Genomic DNA, 16,656 nt, shown 5'->3' on the forward strand with positions numbered 1-16,656 from the left:
AATACCGAAGTAGCATACGGAGATTATGTAAATTGACAGCTGTAATTACGGGTCCCTTATTTTAATCTGGCGATGCTCGATTACTGAAATTTAATTCTGACACAGTTCCGGCCGTTCCGACAAATAGACTCATGCGCCAATCCAATCCGAGCTAGTAATGTATGATCTAGGATAAACAGTCGTGCATGATCTAGTATAAACAGTAACATATGATCTAGGATAAACAGTAATGTATAATCTATGATAAACAGTAATGTATTGTCTAGGATAAAATGTATAATGTAAGATGTAGGATAAACAGCGAGGTATGATCTAGGATATACAGTAACGTATGATCGAGGATAAACAGGAACGTATAATCATGGTAAATACTGAAGAGTTTTTTCTTGTTTTTTATATATGATGTGTGATATGATAACATATAATATTATATGTATCATATCACACATAAAAAAACAAGAAAAAAAACTCTTCAGTATTTATCATGAAAATTGATATTACAATGAAATGACTTATCACTAAGTTTTTAACCATATAGTTATTGTTCCTTGTAACTTGTGTTATGGAGGTGAATAGGTAAATTCGAAGTAGGACTATTATCTGTGTTATTGATTGATCTCTAGTACTATAAGGAGTGACCTAAATTTTAATAATTTCATGAAACAATTAAATATCTTACCTGTCAGAAAATGAAAAGAAAAAAAAAAACAATATTAAGGCTTACACATTTTAACGGAAAATCAAAGTTGTGAGCAGATGTTATAGATTTTATTTCAAAATGGTATTCAGGTAAAACTGCAATTAAATGTTGTTGGGCATGTAGCGAAACGTAATATTGTGTAAGAATGTAAATGTATATATAACTTTATATATAGAACCTTAGTTCATCCTAGGATTTGTTAGTATTTACCCGGAAGATTTGCTAGATTGAGATGGCCTTGAAGTATCAGCCAACTGGAATAGGCTGTGTGTAAATCGATATAGTTAATTTAAATCATATTATGAATAAAACAGTTTGAAGTTCTGTTGGTTATTCACATGAATTTTTTATTGTCACGAGTTTGTTAACGGTTGATAGACTATAGCTAGGAATATGGTCAATATGAAATATCTAATCAAAATTATATATATTACAGGTAAATGGAAAAGAAGTGGTGTGCTTCTAGGATAGGATTAAATCGGACGTAATGATATATAACAATAACCAGTTTCAGTTTTATTTATCAACTTGGCCCATATGGGCATTAGCAGTGAATATCAATGCAACAAATTACGTAAAAAGTCGAGCATGAACAAGAAAAAGATAAAGATGTTTCAGTCTTCGCTTCACTCGAGAGTTGTCGCCCTTGGAGCTCTTCATATGGGATTTAGTATGCTGAGTGCAGCGTTTGGTTTCTATTACGTGAAAGTGTTCCTAAATTTCTATCATATAGAGGAAAGTTGGTTTCAAGTGTCTCAGTCAATTCTCCTTGTATGGAATACTGTCAACGACCCATTGATTGCCTACTTTCAGGACAGCACGAATTTTGCGTGTACAAGAACTCGGCGTGAAAGTGTTCTTTATGCAGCACCATTTTTTGCTTTGTCATTTCTGGTTCCATGGTTTCCATGGGGAAAACCTGATTTTCTTCAACCATGGGTTACTGGCGTTCATCTAATTACAACATTATGTTTTTTCGATACCATGTTCACATACGTCGGACTGGCATCATCATGTTTGTTCACTGAAATATCGGCAGACAATGACGAACGCTTGACAATGATACGGTACAATCAGATAGGTAATCTTCTAGGATGTTCCAGTGTTTTTATGTTAGAGTATATATCGAATCAACTAGAAAACTTCAAAGCATTTCAAACTACATGCATAATTCTGGCAGTTATTAGTACCTTGTTACTTCGATATTGTGGCAAGCATGCACATACTGAACTGGAACTTCGGCACGAGAATGACATGCAAAATGGAAAACCAAGAGTCTTAAAGTCGCAAGAATATTCATATTTGACTCTTACTAAGCAAATTTTTTTCACAAAAGATTTTTTAGCGTTTGCAGTTATGAACTTTTTAGCAGGATTTCATAGAGTGTTTCTCTCAAATTTCTTTACTATATTTGGAGATCAGTTAATTTCTAAAGATGTTGTGCCACCGGTAGTGAGAAGCTTGTTTTATGGAGCAAGTTCTACTGCATCAAAGGTGAGATTTACAAGTGTTTTAGCTCTGCATTGCCCTCGTATTTCAATGAAGACTTCAAAATCAGTCAAAAATAGAGAAAATTATGACAATAGATTTGGGCCGTTTTCATGACAAAACCTGTATTAGAGACAGAAAATCAAAATTGAGATAACAAACTGTTCGTGAAGAACATTATTTTACCTGCCAAATACTAGTATGACAATTTGAAGAAGTTATTTCCACTATTACAAGACTTACAATGCTTTTAAGTAAGTCACTGAAGTGTGACGTTACTTTAAGAACGTGATTAAAGCATTATGACGGTGTCGTGCATTGCGTGTATTTTTTCTTTTCATTTATGCGACAAATATACGTACCACTAACTAAACATAGTACACTTGAATGTTTAGAAACAGTTTGAAATAATTTTACTTAAGAAATAATTCATAGCAAAAGAGTGTTAACACTATTTATGCATGATGGGCGGTTATACGTCGGGCGTAATAATTTCACGATGGTGCAGCCCGAGTGAAATTATTTGTACGACGTATTACTGCGCGAATGTAAAAATAGTGTTAAAACACGGTTTTGCTATAAATGTTTTCGATTCTAATATGCCCTTAATCGAAAACAGTAGATAAAATATAGTAGTGTTCTTTCTTGGTCGCAACAAAAACATTGTCGTCGCCGCATGTTAACGTGACATCATTCTAGCGTAAGCGTGTTTTAACAGAGACGAGCATATTAAAAAAAAAGTACAACTCAATATTTTCATGGCCCATGGGTTCCTTGGAATTTCGGTTGCCATGACAACCCAAATAACATTTATTTGTGAAATATGGTAGAAAATGATTTGCCTTAGATGACCGAATTACAATACTCTAGTTTCTAATTTCTGCATGAACAAAAACTAGCCCAATAATATGTTAAAAAATGGCAGATATTTTGTATTAATATTTCCACACATTGAATACTATTAAATATTTCTATTCACAAGGCAATAAAGAACGTATCTTTACTTTTTATATGAAAAGGGTTACTAATGTACATGAAACACAAGACATCCAGGTAACTTCTCAAGATGTCTTAAAGTGGCACCCTCAATTTTCCATTATTTTGAAATTTCAAACTGCCATATCCTTTTCAGAAATGATCCGATTATGTTACTTTTTTCAGCTTAGTGAATGAGAGATTGAGAGGGTTTGCATTAGTGCTGCATGTACTATCAGCTGGACTACCTTTCAATTTAAACCAAATAGTTCAGAAACACGTTCTCTTTCACGATGTGCCAGTTTACATGTAGTTTTCATATCATGTACATCAAATATTTTCTTAGATCGATTGTTTTGACCAGGTGACAGTGCTAGATAAGGTAACAGATGCTGATTATTGACAACCATTAGAGTAGTCGAACACATCATTATTTTACCGCTAGAATTTTCTATTTAGCTTTGATTAAGAACCTATCTGTCTTCTATATTCCACTAGTCCTTATTTCCCATCTCTTTGATAAGGAAACCGGAAGTCCACCGACAAATACATTAAACAAAATCCACTTTATTAGTACCAACCATGCTTGCCGTAAAAACGATACCAATGCATTTGTATTTTTGAGTCATTCAAATTTCTACATTAAAGATATGTTATGTCCATCTTTCGCAAAACTGTTTACATATATCGTCACATATTGACTCAAAGTTAAACGTTACCTAGTAACAGCCGTGAGTTAAAACAAAGTCATTTTAATAACAGTACAAATTCACACAATCTTTAATTGTGTAGTATTTCAAACCTTACATATATTACTCTTTATACGCAAAAAATTACTTATGTTTATTCTATGTTTACGAAAATATTGTTCATAATTTGAAATATGAAATTTGGGCATTATATGTCTTTCAGTATGATAAAATTTCATATTACTCTGGGTTTCAGCTGATTGTGATATTTGGTGCAGGAGTTGTTGGCAGATTTGGCTACTACAAGGTGATACGTTACAGTCAACTCTTCATGATTGCATATGGATTGATATACTATATGACTGGACCAATCAATCACTGGTGTCTCATGTTCTTTATGCTGTTAGACAGGTATGTTTTTTATTTTGGAAAAGGTCTCTTCAGTATTGTCCGCGATTGCTGTATTCGTCTTCATTTGCTTAATCCAAAATCTGTAGATACGAAGATCTTATGGAAGCAGTTACATGTTAGATAGAATATTACTTTGGCCGGTGCTAAAGGGTGGGAGAGGTGTTGCAAATTTTATTACCGCTTATGAGCAGACTTGTTCAAACCGAGTATGCTGTTGTTTTGCTTGACAGGGTTCTATGTTTGCAGAGGATCTTCTTATAAATTTTATTGTTGTATTCAGAGGCCAAATTGTACTATGTAACTGGTGCAGAAAGAGCTGAGGTATTGTAATCCACGATTTCCTCAACGTCAGGGTATGGAAGAACGTTTAAATTAAACATTTTTACGAAAATGGCAGCATTTTATATATGTAGTTATGTTTATTTGATAACTAGATTGAGTATTTATATTCGATAATCAGATGAGTTTTTTTTTGTGTAAAATAATGAGACTCCATTGCTTGGGCTATATGAATGGGGTAGTGCACATGTTGAAGGAAGACATTTCAAAAGAATAGATCAGTATGTCAGTGTTAATATTTGCTGTTACAATAAGCACCGTTTATATCCAGTAACACCAACATGTGTAATTAACAGACCATTCGCGCAAAATATAACACTAGAATATGCAAATAAATGGCGGAAATCGCCGCTGAAGGAACACATGATGTTTAAACTGGTTAAACAGTGTGGAATACGCGCATACGGCTGCGAAGACATTGTGTTTCAGTCGGCAATAAGTAGATGCTGTGGAAAACCATTGGTTTTCAAGGTCGTTCTTGAGAATTGACGACCTGGGAACCTTTTGAAGGTAGATCTTGTGTTTCGTCGGTATTGTTTTGATACAGTTATACACAGTTTATCTCATTTTATAGATAAAATGTTTATGAGATAACAGCGAGATATGTACACGAAGGATCAGCGTAACACCAAAAATGTGATTTTTAGTATTAAAACAGTCAATCTTTTTGGGTCGTTGGCATCAAAAATTGGTAACTTGCGGATGTTGGTGTATACACGGTGATAAGAGTGAAGTGAAACTGAATTATCTTTTATCTAGTGATACATTTTGAAATGATATACGTACATTCACATTGATACCGTACATTCACATTGATACCGTACATTCACCACATTGATATCGTACATTCACATTGATACCGTACATTCACAGTGATACCGTACATTATTTCTGTTATTTTATCTACCGACAATAAATAAATATTGACTTGACTTGACTTGACTTGATACCGTACATTCACAGTGATACCGTTTCTTAATTATTTCTGATTAAAACTTGTTACGGATTTTATGCATTGAAAGACGTAAGTATGCAAACCATTAGTTATCTTCGTTCAGATTTCATTGTGTGCGTAATCAACACATAACATGCTATAACTTTTAACTTTTTACAGTGGAACGTCGAACAGTGTACACACGTTGTATGGTCTGGCTATATCGGACATTGCGGACCAGGATCGTACACGGTATAGGAGAAGGTTTGTATGCTTTGAAAGGAGAAAGCAATGTGTTCTTATGTTCATTTTGTCTGATAGGCATTTCTAAATCATTTCGAGCAGTGAAAGATTTTAAGAAATAGCATTAGAAACATTCCAGTATTAGAAGTTATTTGTTTCCATAGCAGCGTAAATCAAGATGGCAGATTTATTTTACGTTTACATACATATTTTACTTCATACTTTTATTTCCTAACTTTAGAATAGGAAAAAGCTTTACCTTTTCCAAGTAGAAATGCATCTTCATGCTTTATATTTTAAACTTGAATAATAAACTAACGAAATTAGTCTCTTTCAAAGAGTATCAATTAGCTAAGAAGGAAGTGTGTTAACGGCGCTATACTTTAAAAGGGCGGCCTAAACTATTGGGTCATTTCTTTAATTCAAACCGGCATATCTTTTTCAATGGTGGTCCGACTTCAAAATCATTTCAATCGTTATGATCGATTGGGCAACAACACTAATATTCTGTAAGTTGTAGTAGAGATTTCTTCCCTTTTAAATGATGGTATTTTAACTTCTCATGTATCTATAATACTTTTGAGATATACTGTAAAACTCTCTTGAAAGTATTCTTGGGTCACATTTTCTACGACATCATATCTTATCATATCTTCACAGGTAAAATTACTTGCAAGATCAAGTAAAAATATATTTCTCAGAATCATTGGTCATCGGGAGTCTGCCTACAATGTCAATGATTTGTGACGTTTGCAAGTTATTTAGCTTTCATGTTGTTACAAGCTGATGACTGGTAGCAGCTGGACCCTTGATAGTTTTAAACAATAGATATTTTTATTGTGATATAATGCCGATATCTTTACAATACTGAAACTTTTTTCAAATCTATCCGTCAAAGCAAGTAACTTGTAGTAGTTTTATGCAAGATTCGTACTAGCTAATAAGTGTTCTCAATCAAACTAGTTGCAGTTCACGAGGTGATCTGCAATCGCTGTAACTGGTTACTTTTATCTTATCTGTTACTAGGTCAGCAACGAGGTGCTATGTAATTGTTGATTGTTGTAATTGTTCAGCTTCCTTTGTTGCTATGTCAGCGACGGGGACTTCTGCCATAGCAGTTTCTGGTCACTTTCCTCAGTTGCTATGGTATCATGGAGATCTTCTGCAAAAGCTGTCACTGGGCACCTTCCTCTGTTGCTATGCCAGCAAGGAGATCTTCTGCAAATAAAGTCTAGTGACCTTCTGTTGCTATGCCAGCAAGGAGATCTTCTGCAAATAAAGTCTAGTGACCTTCCTCTGTTGCTATGCCAGCAAGGAGATCTTCTGCAAATAAAGTCTAGTGACCTTCTTCTGTTGCTATGCAAGCAAGGGGGCTTTCTGCAAATGTTATCTCTAGTCATCATCTTCTTTTGCTATGCCAGCAGCCAAGTCTTCTGCAAAAGCCTTAGCTATAAAACACCTTCATAAGTTGCTATGCCAGCAACGAGGTCTTCTTAGCTGTATCTAGTCATCTTTCTCATTTTGCTATTGCAGCAACGGTGTATTCTTCGATAACTGGTCACCTTCCTCTGTTGATATTCCATCAAAGAGGCCTTACGGAATACTAATTACCTTCCTCTGTTGCTATGCCATCAGCATCTGTATTTAGTCGCATTTCAGATCTTACCCACATTGGATGCATCTTTTATGATTGTAATTTTATATGGTGTTAATCTAACAGAACGTAATACAATATGTTATTATTCTGACAGAAAATATAGTAACGAAAATGGTGCTGTTTTGGTGACATTACTAGTCATGTCCAGCGATTATGCATTTAGTCTTTAATATTAAAAAAGTCCTATAAGTAGTAACATATTTGTGGTAAAAACTACTGAGATCGTATTGCTTGATGTATTATCATCACATTACCAAAATCATAATCCACTCCAGGACGATTATTGATACTAATGGCCCTGACGATAGCGGAAAAAATTACGTCCGTAAACATAAATGCCGACATATTGTTATAGAATGGCGTTCGGAATTAGTTTTTTTTGTTTTTTTAATAATCGAGAAATAACTTTTTTCAATCAAGAAGTATACTAGAAGCAAAAAAGAATAATATTTTTTGTAAAGGCAGTTGTTTGTATCCAGTTTCAGGTAAAGAAAAATCCAGAAGTTTGAAAACTTGAATATTCGAAAATTATATGTTAAACTATTAACACAGACAGTCGTATGTTACTATTATCACAGACAGTCATATCACATGTTACTATTATCACAGACAGTCATATCACATGTTGCTATTATCACAGACAGTCATATCACATGTAACTATTGTCACAGACAGTCATGATATATGTTATTGTAATCACTGAAAGTAATATCATTTTATATAAGTTTCACAGAAAGTAATATAGTTTCATTACTTTCACATAAAGTAAAAGAAAGCGAAACGATATACAGGTTTCATTAAGCAAAACAGTGTTATCTTGTTAAATGTAACAACTAATAGTGCTGTCAATTATATTGCAGTAACGATGGCTTTTTTTGGACCAGTTGGTAGTTTAATTTTGTCACCTTTTATTTGGCTGATACCAACTAAGTGACCTCCCCGGCCGAGCGATTAAGGTTGCTGACTTCGAATCACTGGACCCTCGACGGCGTGGGTTAGAGTCTCGCTTAAGCATAGAATTCTTCATGTGAGGAAGCCATCAAGTTGGTTTACGGAAAGATTCGTGTTCTAAACAGGTGCTCAACCGCGATGAATAATGTCCAGTGGAGCACCTGGGGTCTTTCTTCACTTTCAAAACGAAAAGTCGCCATATGACCTATAATTGTGTCGGTGTGACGGTAAACCGAATAAACATGGTACAAACTAAATCCCGATGAAGGCATTCAGGGAAGAGGCTAAAATACATGTACATTACAATGTCCTGTACCATTTGTGGAACTCTGTCATAAAGGAAGATGGCAGCCTACCAACTAAAGTTCTAGTATTTGACATGCGGCTGCATGTGTTTCTGATCAGAATTAATTTTAAATAGGGTCAAAATCAGAATGTCATGTATGCATTACAACACTTGTGTCACCAGAATCAATAATTATGGATGACAAGTGTTGCAGTACATATGTTACAATAAATAACGTTTTTTAAATAAACTGCATATAGAAATCGTGTCCAGCATTTACAAAACGTTTATTTTTCCTCGCAGCTTTCTTGACATCGTTATCAATTTTTCCCCAAGTATTTTTTGATGTTGTTGCAATTTGAATTACGACGGGACAGAAAACGTTGATTGGCAATCCAGTTGTGCATTCCCACTAAAAATACGAAGGAAATAAGTCAGAGGTTCTCTCTGGACGTTGTCGAACCTCTGATGGGAGAGAATGTGTCAAGTTATGGCTGAAAAATGTCTAAATTTATTCTTGCCACACTATACAGGTCTGCCTGATAGGTCGTTGAAATGTGTCCAAACCCGCCAAACCTGCAGTTACTGTTTTAACTGATAAATGGCTGAAAACACTTGCTTTACCGTTTCTAATTGATAGGTGGCTGAAATGTGACTAAATTCAATCTTGCTAATTGCAGTTACAATTGTGACTGATATGTGACTATTCTACTGTTGCCACACCGCAGTTACTGTCTTAAATGATAGTGATGGTGCAAAGCCACTGGCCAACCTGTAGTTACCGATAATTGGCTGAAATGTGTCCAAACCGGTCCTTCGCTTCCAAGAGACTGGTGACTGAACTTCTTGATCTCCAGAAGGCAACCCTAGAAATAAGCTGTATATAATTTTTATACTCCAAGTATGTAATTATTAGGAAAAAACCTATTATTGGTATTGTTATTAATAATATTAAGTACATGTATATCGACAGAGTCGTGTAAGGTACCGAATAAACAGATTTTGACCTGTATATCAGTTCAAGTAGACAGAGCATTGTCTCATAAAAGAAATGTATTAAGACATTATTCAATGTGATTTTATTTTCAGGCATCCTGTGACATCTATGGTATATGGATGTAATTCACTAGCTGTGAAACCCGCCATCTCTCTTGCACCAATGTTTGTTGTAAAAGTTCTTAACATGTACGGCTATAAAAAACACAAGAGTCATAAGCTGGATCCAATAGATGTAGCGACTTTAAACAAGACCATGTTTAGTTTTGTTTGCTTAGTGCCACTGATAATTGGATGTATTCAATATTTTGCCTGGTCATTTTACTCAATTAGGGATAGAAGGAATTTAGATATCACATTAATTGTTCCGAAGGATGATGAACTAATTAGTAACAGTATTTAAATTTGATTACATCTTCTCATAAACCACAAAGAACAATAATAGTATACAATGGTTTTATGCAATATTTTCCTGTGTGCTTTTTACCCTTGTTTTTTTTTTTTTTTTTTTTTTTTTGAAAATGGTGTTCCTCAGTTTGAAGGGGCAATAAAGTATTTCACAACCCGTGCCGTTCAAGGTTATAAAATCAAGTTTGGAGACCAGTCTAAGACGGATATTGAAATTCAGTATGAAAAATGTAGACCCAAAAGTTAGGGAAATTCGGAGTTCCTCATTTGTAGCGATGGAAGTGATCAAGTATGAAAATCTGAGACCAGTGTGAAAATGTGTGGTGCCTATATGGGAAGTTTTGAGAAGTTCTTCCGAGTGTACTGAAACATTCCTGTACAAATGCTGTCCAGAGTGAAAATCATAATAACTATCTAAGGAAACATATATTATTTCACAGGTGCAAGTCAAAAGTTTTTAACATACGAAAATATTGCAAAAGTCATTGTCAAGTCTAATGCAAAACACATGAGGAAACGTTTAACATGGTATATTTTGATCAAATGAGAACAAAACAAACTAAAAGAACAAGCTCACCTTAATACTATGTTAGTGGCCTTTTGAAATTACTGACATTATTCCTATAGGATAGAATAAAAACATGCTCCGGATATATGTAGTTTAGGAGTCACTTTTTTATCTCATGGTATCTGAAAGACAGTTTCTATTTTATATAAAGCCAGATATTTTCAATAATATTGATATCTTGTGAATGTGCACCAACCCGATTGTATTTTATTAGCTGCTACTAGTAGAAAATTGTTAGTATTGTTAGGCTGCTATTAGCACTAACAAAAGACAGATTTTGTATGCCACAGTATAGCTGTTAGCGCTAGTAGCACTAACAAAATACAAGGTTTGTATATCATACGGCATCCTTCCATTATGCGCGCAGTTGAACGGTACGTAGGTCTACTGTATTTGGTGCCGACTTTATATTGCGGTTTTACGTGTCTCAATGAGTAATTTAGAGCATTGGCATGGTAGGTCAGAGATCAAGGTTCGAATCTTAGTCATTTTTCATCGCCGTAATTTTTCATGATGTGCGGAGATTTCAAAAAAAATATTTTTGTTTCTTAAAATCATATCAAGGGCTGTAAATAGTATGGTGGCATATTTCTGCCGACCACATATCCACTTTTTTATCTAGACAGTTTTCTATACAAATGTCACATATCCAGTTATTATTTGGCAAGAGGCAAAATTGCGTATTATCCAGATAATAAAGTTAACAGAACAAAACTGCCTGTTAGTGCCTACTTCTGCCATCCAATTATTGACATAACTAGATATAATTAAGTGGTTACTGTGAAAGTTTTCATGATGTCCAGTTAATATTCGTTACAAAATTGGCGATTAACGGTTAGACTTTTCGTCCCCTACACGGAATTGTCACGGTACAGAATATTGAAACGGGCAGAAAATGTATAGGCGGCCGGGTAGCTCAGTCTGCCGAGTTTTGGAACGGTATTCCGGGACCTCTGGTTCGAGTCCAGGTCTGGCTGCACGTTTTCCTTATCCTGTGACATTTGGCGCCCAACATGGGGCCGTGACGGCATTACACTGGTTAGTCTCCGACGTCTGTGATTGCTTGATTTATGAGGTACCTGCTGAAATCCTCGAATTTCATAATGATGGGGAAATAGGCCTATCTCACGGTATAGAACTTGAATATTGAAACGGAGAGAAAGGTGTAGGCGGTCGGGTACCTCAGACGGTAGATTACCAGAACCGTATTCTTAGGCCTCGGGTTCGAGTCTCGGTCTGGCTTTTCTCACCCTTAGACAGAATGAATGGGCCAGGGTGTATCCACCTTATCATCTACCATCACCCCTAATGGTTTATGCCTATCTATAGATAGGATTTGGAATTATAAATTTGCATAATTGTTATGCCCCTTCAAAGAAGTAATAAAATATATTATTTTTATAGTTCTTGTATTTTCATTTGTTCCGTAATGACAGGGAATGATTACGGGATATTGCCAATCATAACTGACTAACTGACAAAAATCAAGGTACAGTATCTAGTTAACGCAAGTGAATAGCCTATGTGGATGGCAGTAGTTGGCACTAACAGGCAGTTTTGTACTGTTGAGATACTTAAGTGAATAACAAGCAGTTTTGTAACTTCCCAGATAACAACTGAAAAGCGTAACTGACATTTTTTACGAGAATTTTCGAGATAAATAAGTGGATATGTGGTTGGCAGAAATATGCCACCATAAAATAGAGCCGCAGAGAGGGCCGTGGAATGCCGTAGAATAGGATGTCCAGACTTTGAATTAAGGCCCTTGGAATTTGGGTTAAACACAACAATAACAACAACAATGGTTTTTACTAAGAAACGTAAACTTTATAATGTGCATGTCGAATACCAAAAAGGAAAAAAGAGAAAAAACATAGTTTCGCGACCATGGCGAGGTAGAGCAAAGATAGAGCAGGGACACACTTCAAGTACGGACACTACAGGACAAAGCATTCCGGGACCATGTGCACAAGAAAGTTTGGGAGGTAAGAAAATGTCACGTGGCCAGTGTGGTCTATCTTTCTTCCGTTCACGTCAAACCCTTTGCGGGAACGTATCCCCAGTAGACGTTTTGCGCGTCAAAAATCAAAAAGAGAAAGAATATACCAGTAGTGATAAAAATTTAGAGTGGAAGAAACTAAATATGACTTTGGTGATATAAATTTTAAAAAAGGTTAAGGTTTACTGTAGGCGTATATCAGCAAAACACAGAAATTTTTGATAAACGAACAACATCGTTACCAATACATTTCCTGACCATTACGTGGTCTGCCGTACTGTCCCGTACTTAAAATATTTTGAAAAAGTTGTCCCCCTTTGAAAATGAATGCCATTTGTAAAGAAATAAAAATAAACAATTGCTGAAAACTGTGTTCCTAGTGAATGTGGCGCTTTATGTACCAGCACTTTATGTACCACTTTGGACACCTTGTGTACAACATATATGGTATATAGTGGATTATCATATTCTTACCTCAAAGACGAAGTTAAGAACCATATCTTATCCATATTATTATATCCCTTATATTCTATTTTATTCAGTATTTTACTTATTTTGATAGTCATTTCATATCAAGATGTTTATATCATTTCATATCAAGATGTTTATATAAAATGAAAAAAAAACATTGATTGTTAATATCACTGAGCTGATTAAATCAAAGTTGTTTTCACAGGTAATTATCACCTATTCACAGTACTACACTTTGAGATACAGTTACTATATAATATTTAGGTGGTACATTAGGTGTCAAAGTGGTACATAAAGTGGCTGGTACATAAGGTGTCGCACCCGTTCCTAGTTTTTTGAAATTTCAACACTCGCACACTATTGCAAATACATCAAAACAAACATGTGTAACAGTTCTTTGAAAATGGTGAGTTTTTAAAGGCGTTTGACGTACTGTCCGAAAGTGGGGCCCCTTTAGGCAGTCCTTTTCCGGAATTCAATGTTTATATCAGTATACTGACACTTGTTTTGTAGTTTTTGTAATGATAGCGTGTATATTACTCTGCAAAACAAGTGTCACTTTTTACACAAAAATCAGGAGTTTCACATTATTGCGGGTAATTATTTTAGGATATTTTATACATACCAGTTTATGTTTCACAATCCTCAAAAAAGCCTTGTCCACTCAATACTTTTGAAAGGACTCATTTCATGGATTTAATTTTTTGTACACAGGTATATATAATCATAAAATGCAGGCCATGCATGTTTGATTTTGCCTTAGGCCCAATAATCTTTGATAGAGTTACGGCCCCTTTTTGACTTAGGTCAGTTCAACAAAAAATGCCTTGTTCGCTCAATTACTTTCAAAAACGGCTCATTTGGGGGCATTCGTCATCTTCTTTGACATCTGTTGTTTAATATTTATTTTAGATTTACCTACACAGTATGACAGAAGGAAGGTTGGCCGACTAGAAGATTGGGACGAATTAAGGAAGCCAATACTTCAGGCTTTCATAAAAGAGCAAGTTTTGATGAAAAATCAGTGTGGACAATGCCAGAAAGAGTGTGCTGAAATGTTCAGATGTGTTGACTGTGTGCAGTGGCAGTCTTTGTGTAAAGACTGTCTACATTTGCGACATGGACATCCACATTTGCACATGTTTGAGATATGGAAGGTAAATATCGTTATACAAGACTATACCTGCTTCTAATCTTTAATACCATAGTCAGTCCTGTTGGTCACTTGTGTTAAAAAAAAAGTTAAACATTAACATTTAAAACATGACTGTAAAAAATTAAAAATCTTCTGTGGTTCGGGATGGCTCGGATCTTTAATGCATGTATTGACATCTGAACAGTTCTTCACAAAATCACTCAAAATTTATTTTGAATAATTTATTTTGATGAATTTTTATCACAATGTGTTCTTCACTTTTAAATTGTTATTAAATTGTTAAATTACCAATCTTGAATTTATTCCAGAACGTATCTTTCATTAGCTACTCTGAGGAGACACCAGTTTGGCACAATTTTCATCGTTGTGATTCGATGTATTTGAAGCCATTAATTGTCATAGATGGTAAAGGTTAGTGCTTTTCAATGACAATATGTGTAGTTGGCTACAATTTTTTTCTCCCCCTCCTCCCCCCCCCCCCCCCCCAACTCAGTGGGGGCATATAGATTTGGTCTGTCTGTGCGTCCATCCGTCTGTCCGAAAATAATTCATGACACGCCAAGCTCAAAAACTATTGGATATTTACTTTATAAAGCCTTGCACATGTCTTTATCATGACATGATCTTGTGCACCTTCTATTTTAATTTGACTACACTCCCTATTTCCAGATTTATTGCCCCTGTAATATTACAAAATGCATATTTTCACCTTGTGACGCAACTAGCTTAAAAAGTATTTGATAAAAATTAATGAAACCTTGCATGAGTCTTTATCATGACTTGAACTTGCGTACTTCCTATTTTTGCTCAGGCTCTGCCTCCTATTTCCAGAGTTATGGCCCTTGAAATTGCCAAAAGTGCATGTTTTCGCCCTGTGTCGCATGTAGCTAAAAATATTCGATATAGATTGATGAAACCTTGTGCATGTTTTTATCATGACATGAACTTGTGCACCTTCTATATTTTGTCTGGCTTCCCCACCTATTTACAGAGTTGTGGCCCCTGAAATAAGTCAAAAATGCACATTACACCTTGCCTTAGCTCAAAAGTTATTTGATAGAAATTGATGTAACCATGAATTAGTCTTTATCATGTTATGAACTTGCACACCTGGTATTATTCTTTTATAAATTTTCCCAACAAATCCCAAGATAATCATCCCGAATATTTTAAAATGTATGAATATTATTATTAAAAGTAATTAAACCATTTCAAATAGAGCCAGACAACACCCAAATTACAATAACAATGAGGAACATTTTTCGGGAAGTGCAAAAATATCATCTACAATTAAGTTTTAGTCCATTTTCATGAATTTTGGAACGCTAATCAATACATTGTATTTTGAAAATACAATAACATTTTTTTTACCTGTTCTATAATGAATTAAGGAAATTATCAAACTTCTGAACCAACATATCTATCTAATTTCATATTTTTCCCCCAACAGTTTAGATACATGTTCATTTTTTCGTGGAAAATTAAGGTAGATTTCTTATACTACATAAGGTATTTGTAGATGCTATTTGAATTATGTTTTATTTCAAACAAAAAGAATCGGCAAGACAATGCATATATATATAGTTTATATCTCTGACATTGGTCAGATATCAACGATTTTTCAACGTTGAAACAACGTCGTAATGTCGACCATTTTTCGACGTTGAAAGATCAACCTTATTTCAACGTTGAAACAACGTTGATTTTTGACAACATCTCTTCGTTGAGAGTTCGACGTTGAATCAACGTTGGATCAACGTTGTTTTATGACCTGACCATATTTCAACCATATTTCAACGTTGAAATGACGTTGTGTACCCGCTGGGTATCCCCTCCCCACCCAATAGAAAAAAAAAAAGCGTCAGGATTTCTTCCCTTTTTTGTGTTATCCTTGTTATTGAAGTAACTGACATGGTTCATTACGTATGCATACTTTTTTATCTTAATATTAGTGATGGGCAAATCGGTTAGATTTGCCAACCGATTAATCGGCATAATCGGTCAAGCCAACCGATTCGATTAATCGGATATAATCGGATAATCGGTTACTCTAGTTGCATATCTATAAGTTCACCTCACAGTGTATGTTTTTATGTCATTTCTTAAGAAATGAACTTCACAGACATCAAATATCCTATTTCTATTGTATCCCTTCATAAACACAAGTAAGTTAACAGCATAAAAATAAAAAATATTTGTGAAGATAGTAAACTTCAAATCAAGTACTCGTCTTAATTTCACCAGGGACTTATCCAGTGATATTGTGTTATTAAATTATTTGGAGCAAAAAAGTATGCACGGTTTATTAATTCTTAGCTAACAACTGGATTTCAGTCCCACAAAATAAAATATTGAAAATACCTTTGCTAATATGCTTGCCTAAGT

At 34.8% G+C, this 16,656-nt stretch overlaps 1 protein-coding gene across 3 annotated transcripts; it reads left to right on the forward strand.

The window, feature by feature from the left end:
• Nucleotides 1-278: 278 nt before the first annotated feature.
• Nucleotides 279-10,728, forward strand: LOC123548546 (transmembrane protein 180-like). Of its 3 annotated transcripts, none has more exons than XM_045335888.2 (5): nt 279-364; nt 1,137-2,194; nt 4,109-4,263; nt 5,717-5,800; nt 9,763-10,728. In XM_045335888.2, exons 2-5 carry the CDS (start codon nt 1,238-1,240, stop codon nt 10,070-10,072), a joined length of 1,506 nt encoding a protein of 501 aa, XP_045191823.2. In that variant the 5' UTR covers nt 279-364; nt 1,137-1,237; the 3' UTR covers nt 10,073-10,728. The 3 variants fall into 3 exon arrangements, with proteins under 3 accessions (XP_045191823.2, XP_045191822.2, XP_045191826.2); XM_045335887.2 differs by lacking the exon at nt 279-364 and adding an exon at nt 854-966; XM_045335891.2 differs by lacking the exons at nt 279-364; nt 9,763-10,728 and adding an exon at nt 8,297-8,941 and having other exon boundaries at nt 989-2,194.
• The last annotated feature ends 5,928 nt before the right edge of the window (nt 10,729-16,656 follow it).

This window comes from Mercenaria mercenaria, chromosome 6, assembly GCF_021730395.1.
Source record: "Mercenaria mercenaria strain notata chromosome 6, MADL_Memer_1, whole genome shotgun sequence".
NCBI lineage: Eukaryota > Metazoa > Mollusca > Bivalvia > Venerida > Veneridae > Mercenaria > Mercenaria mercenaria.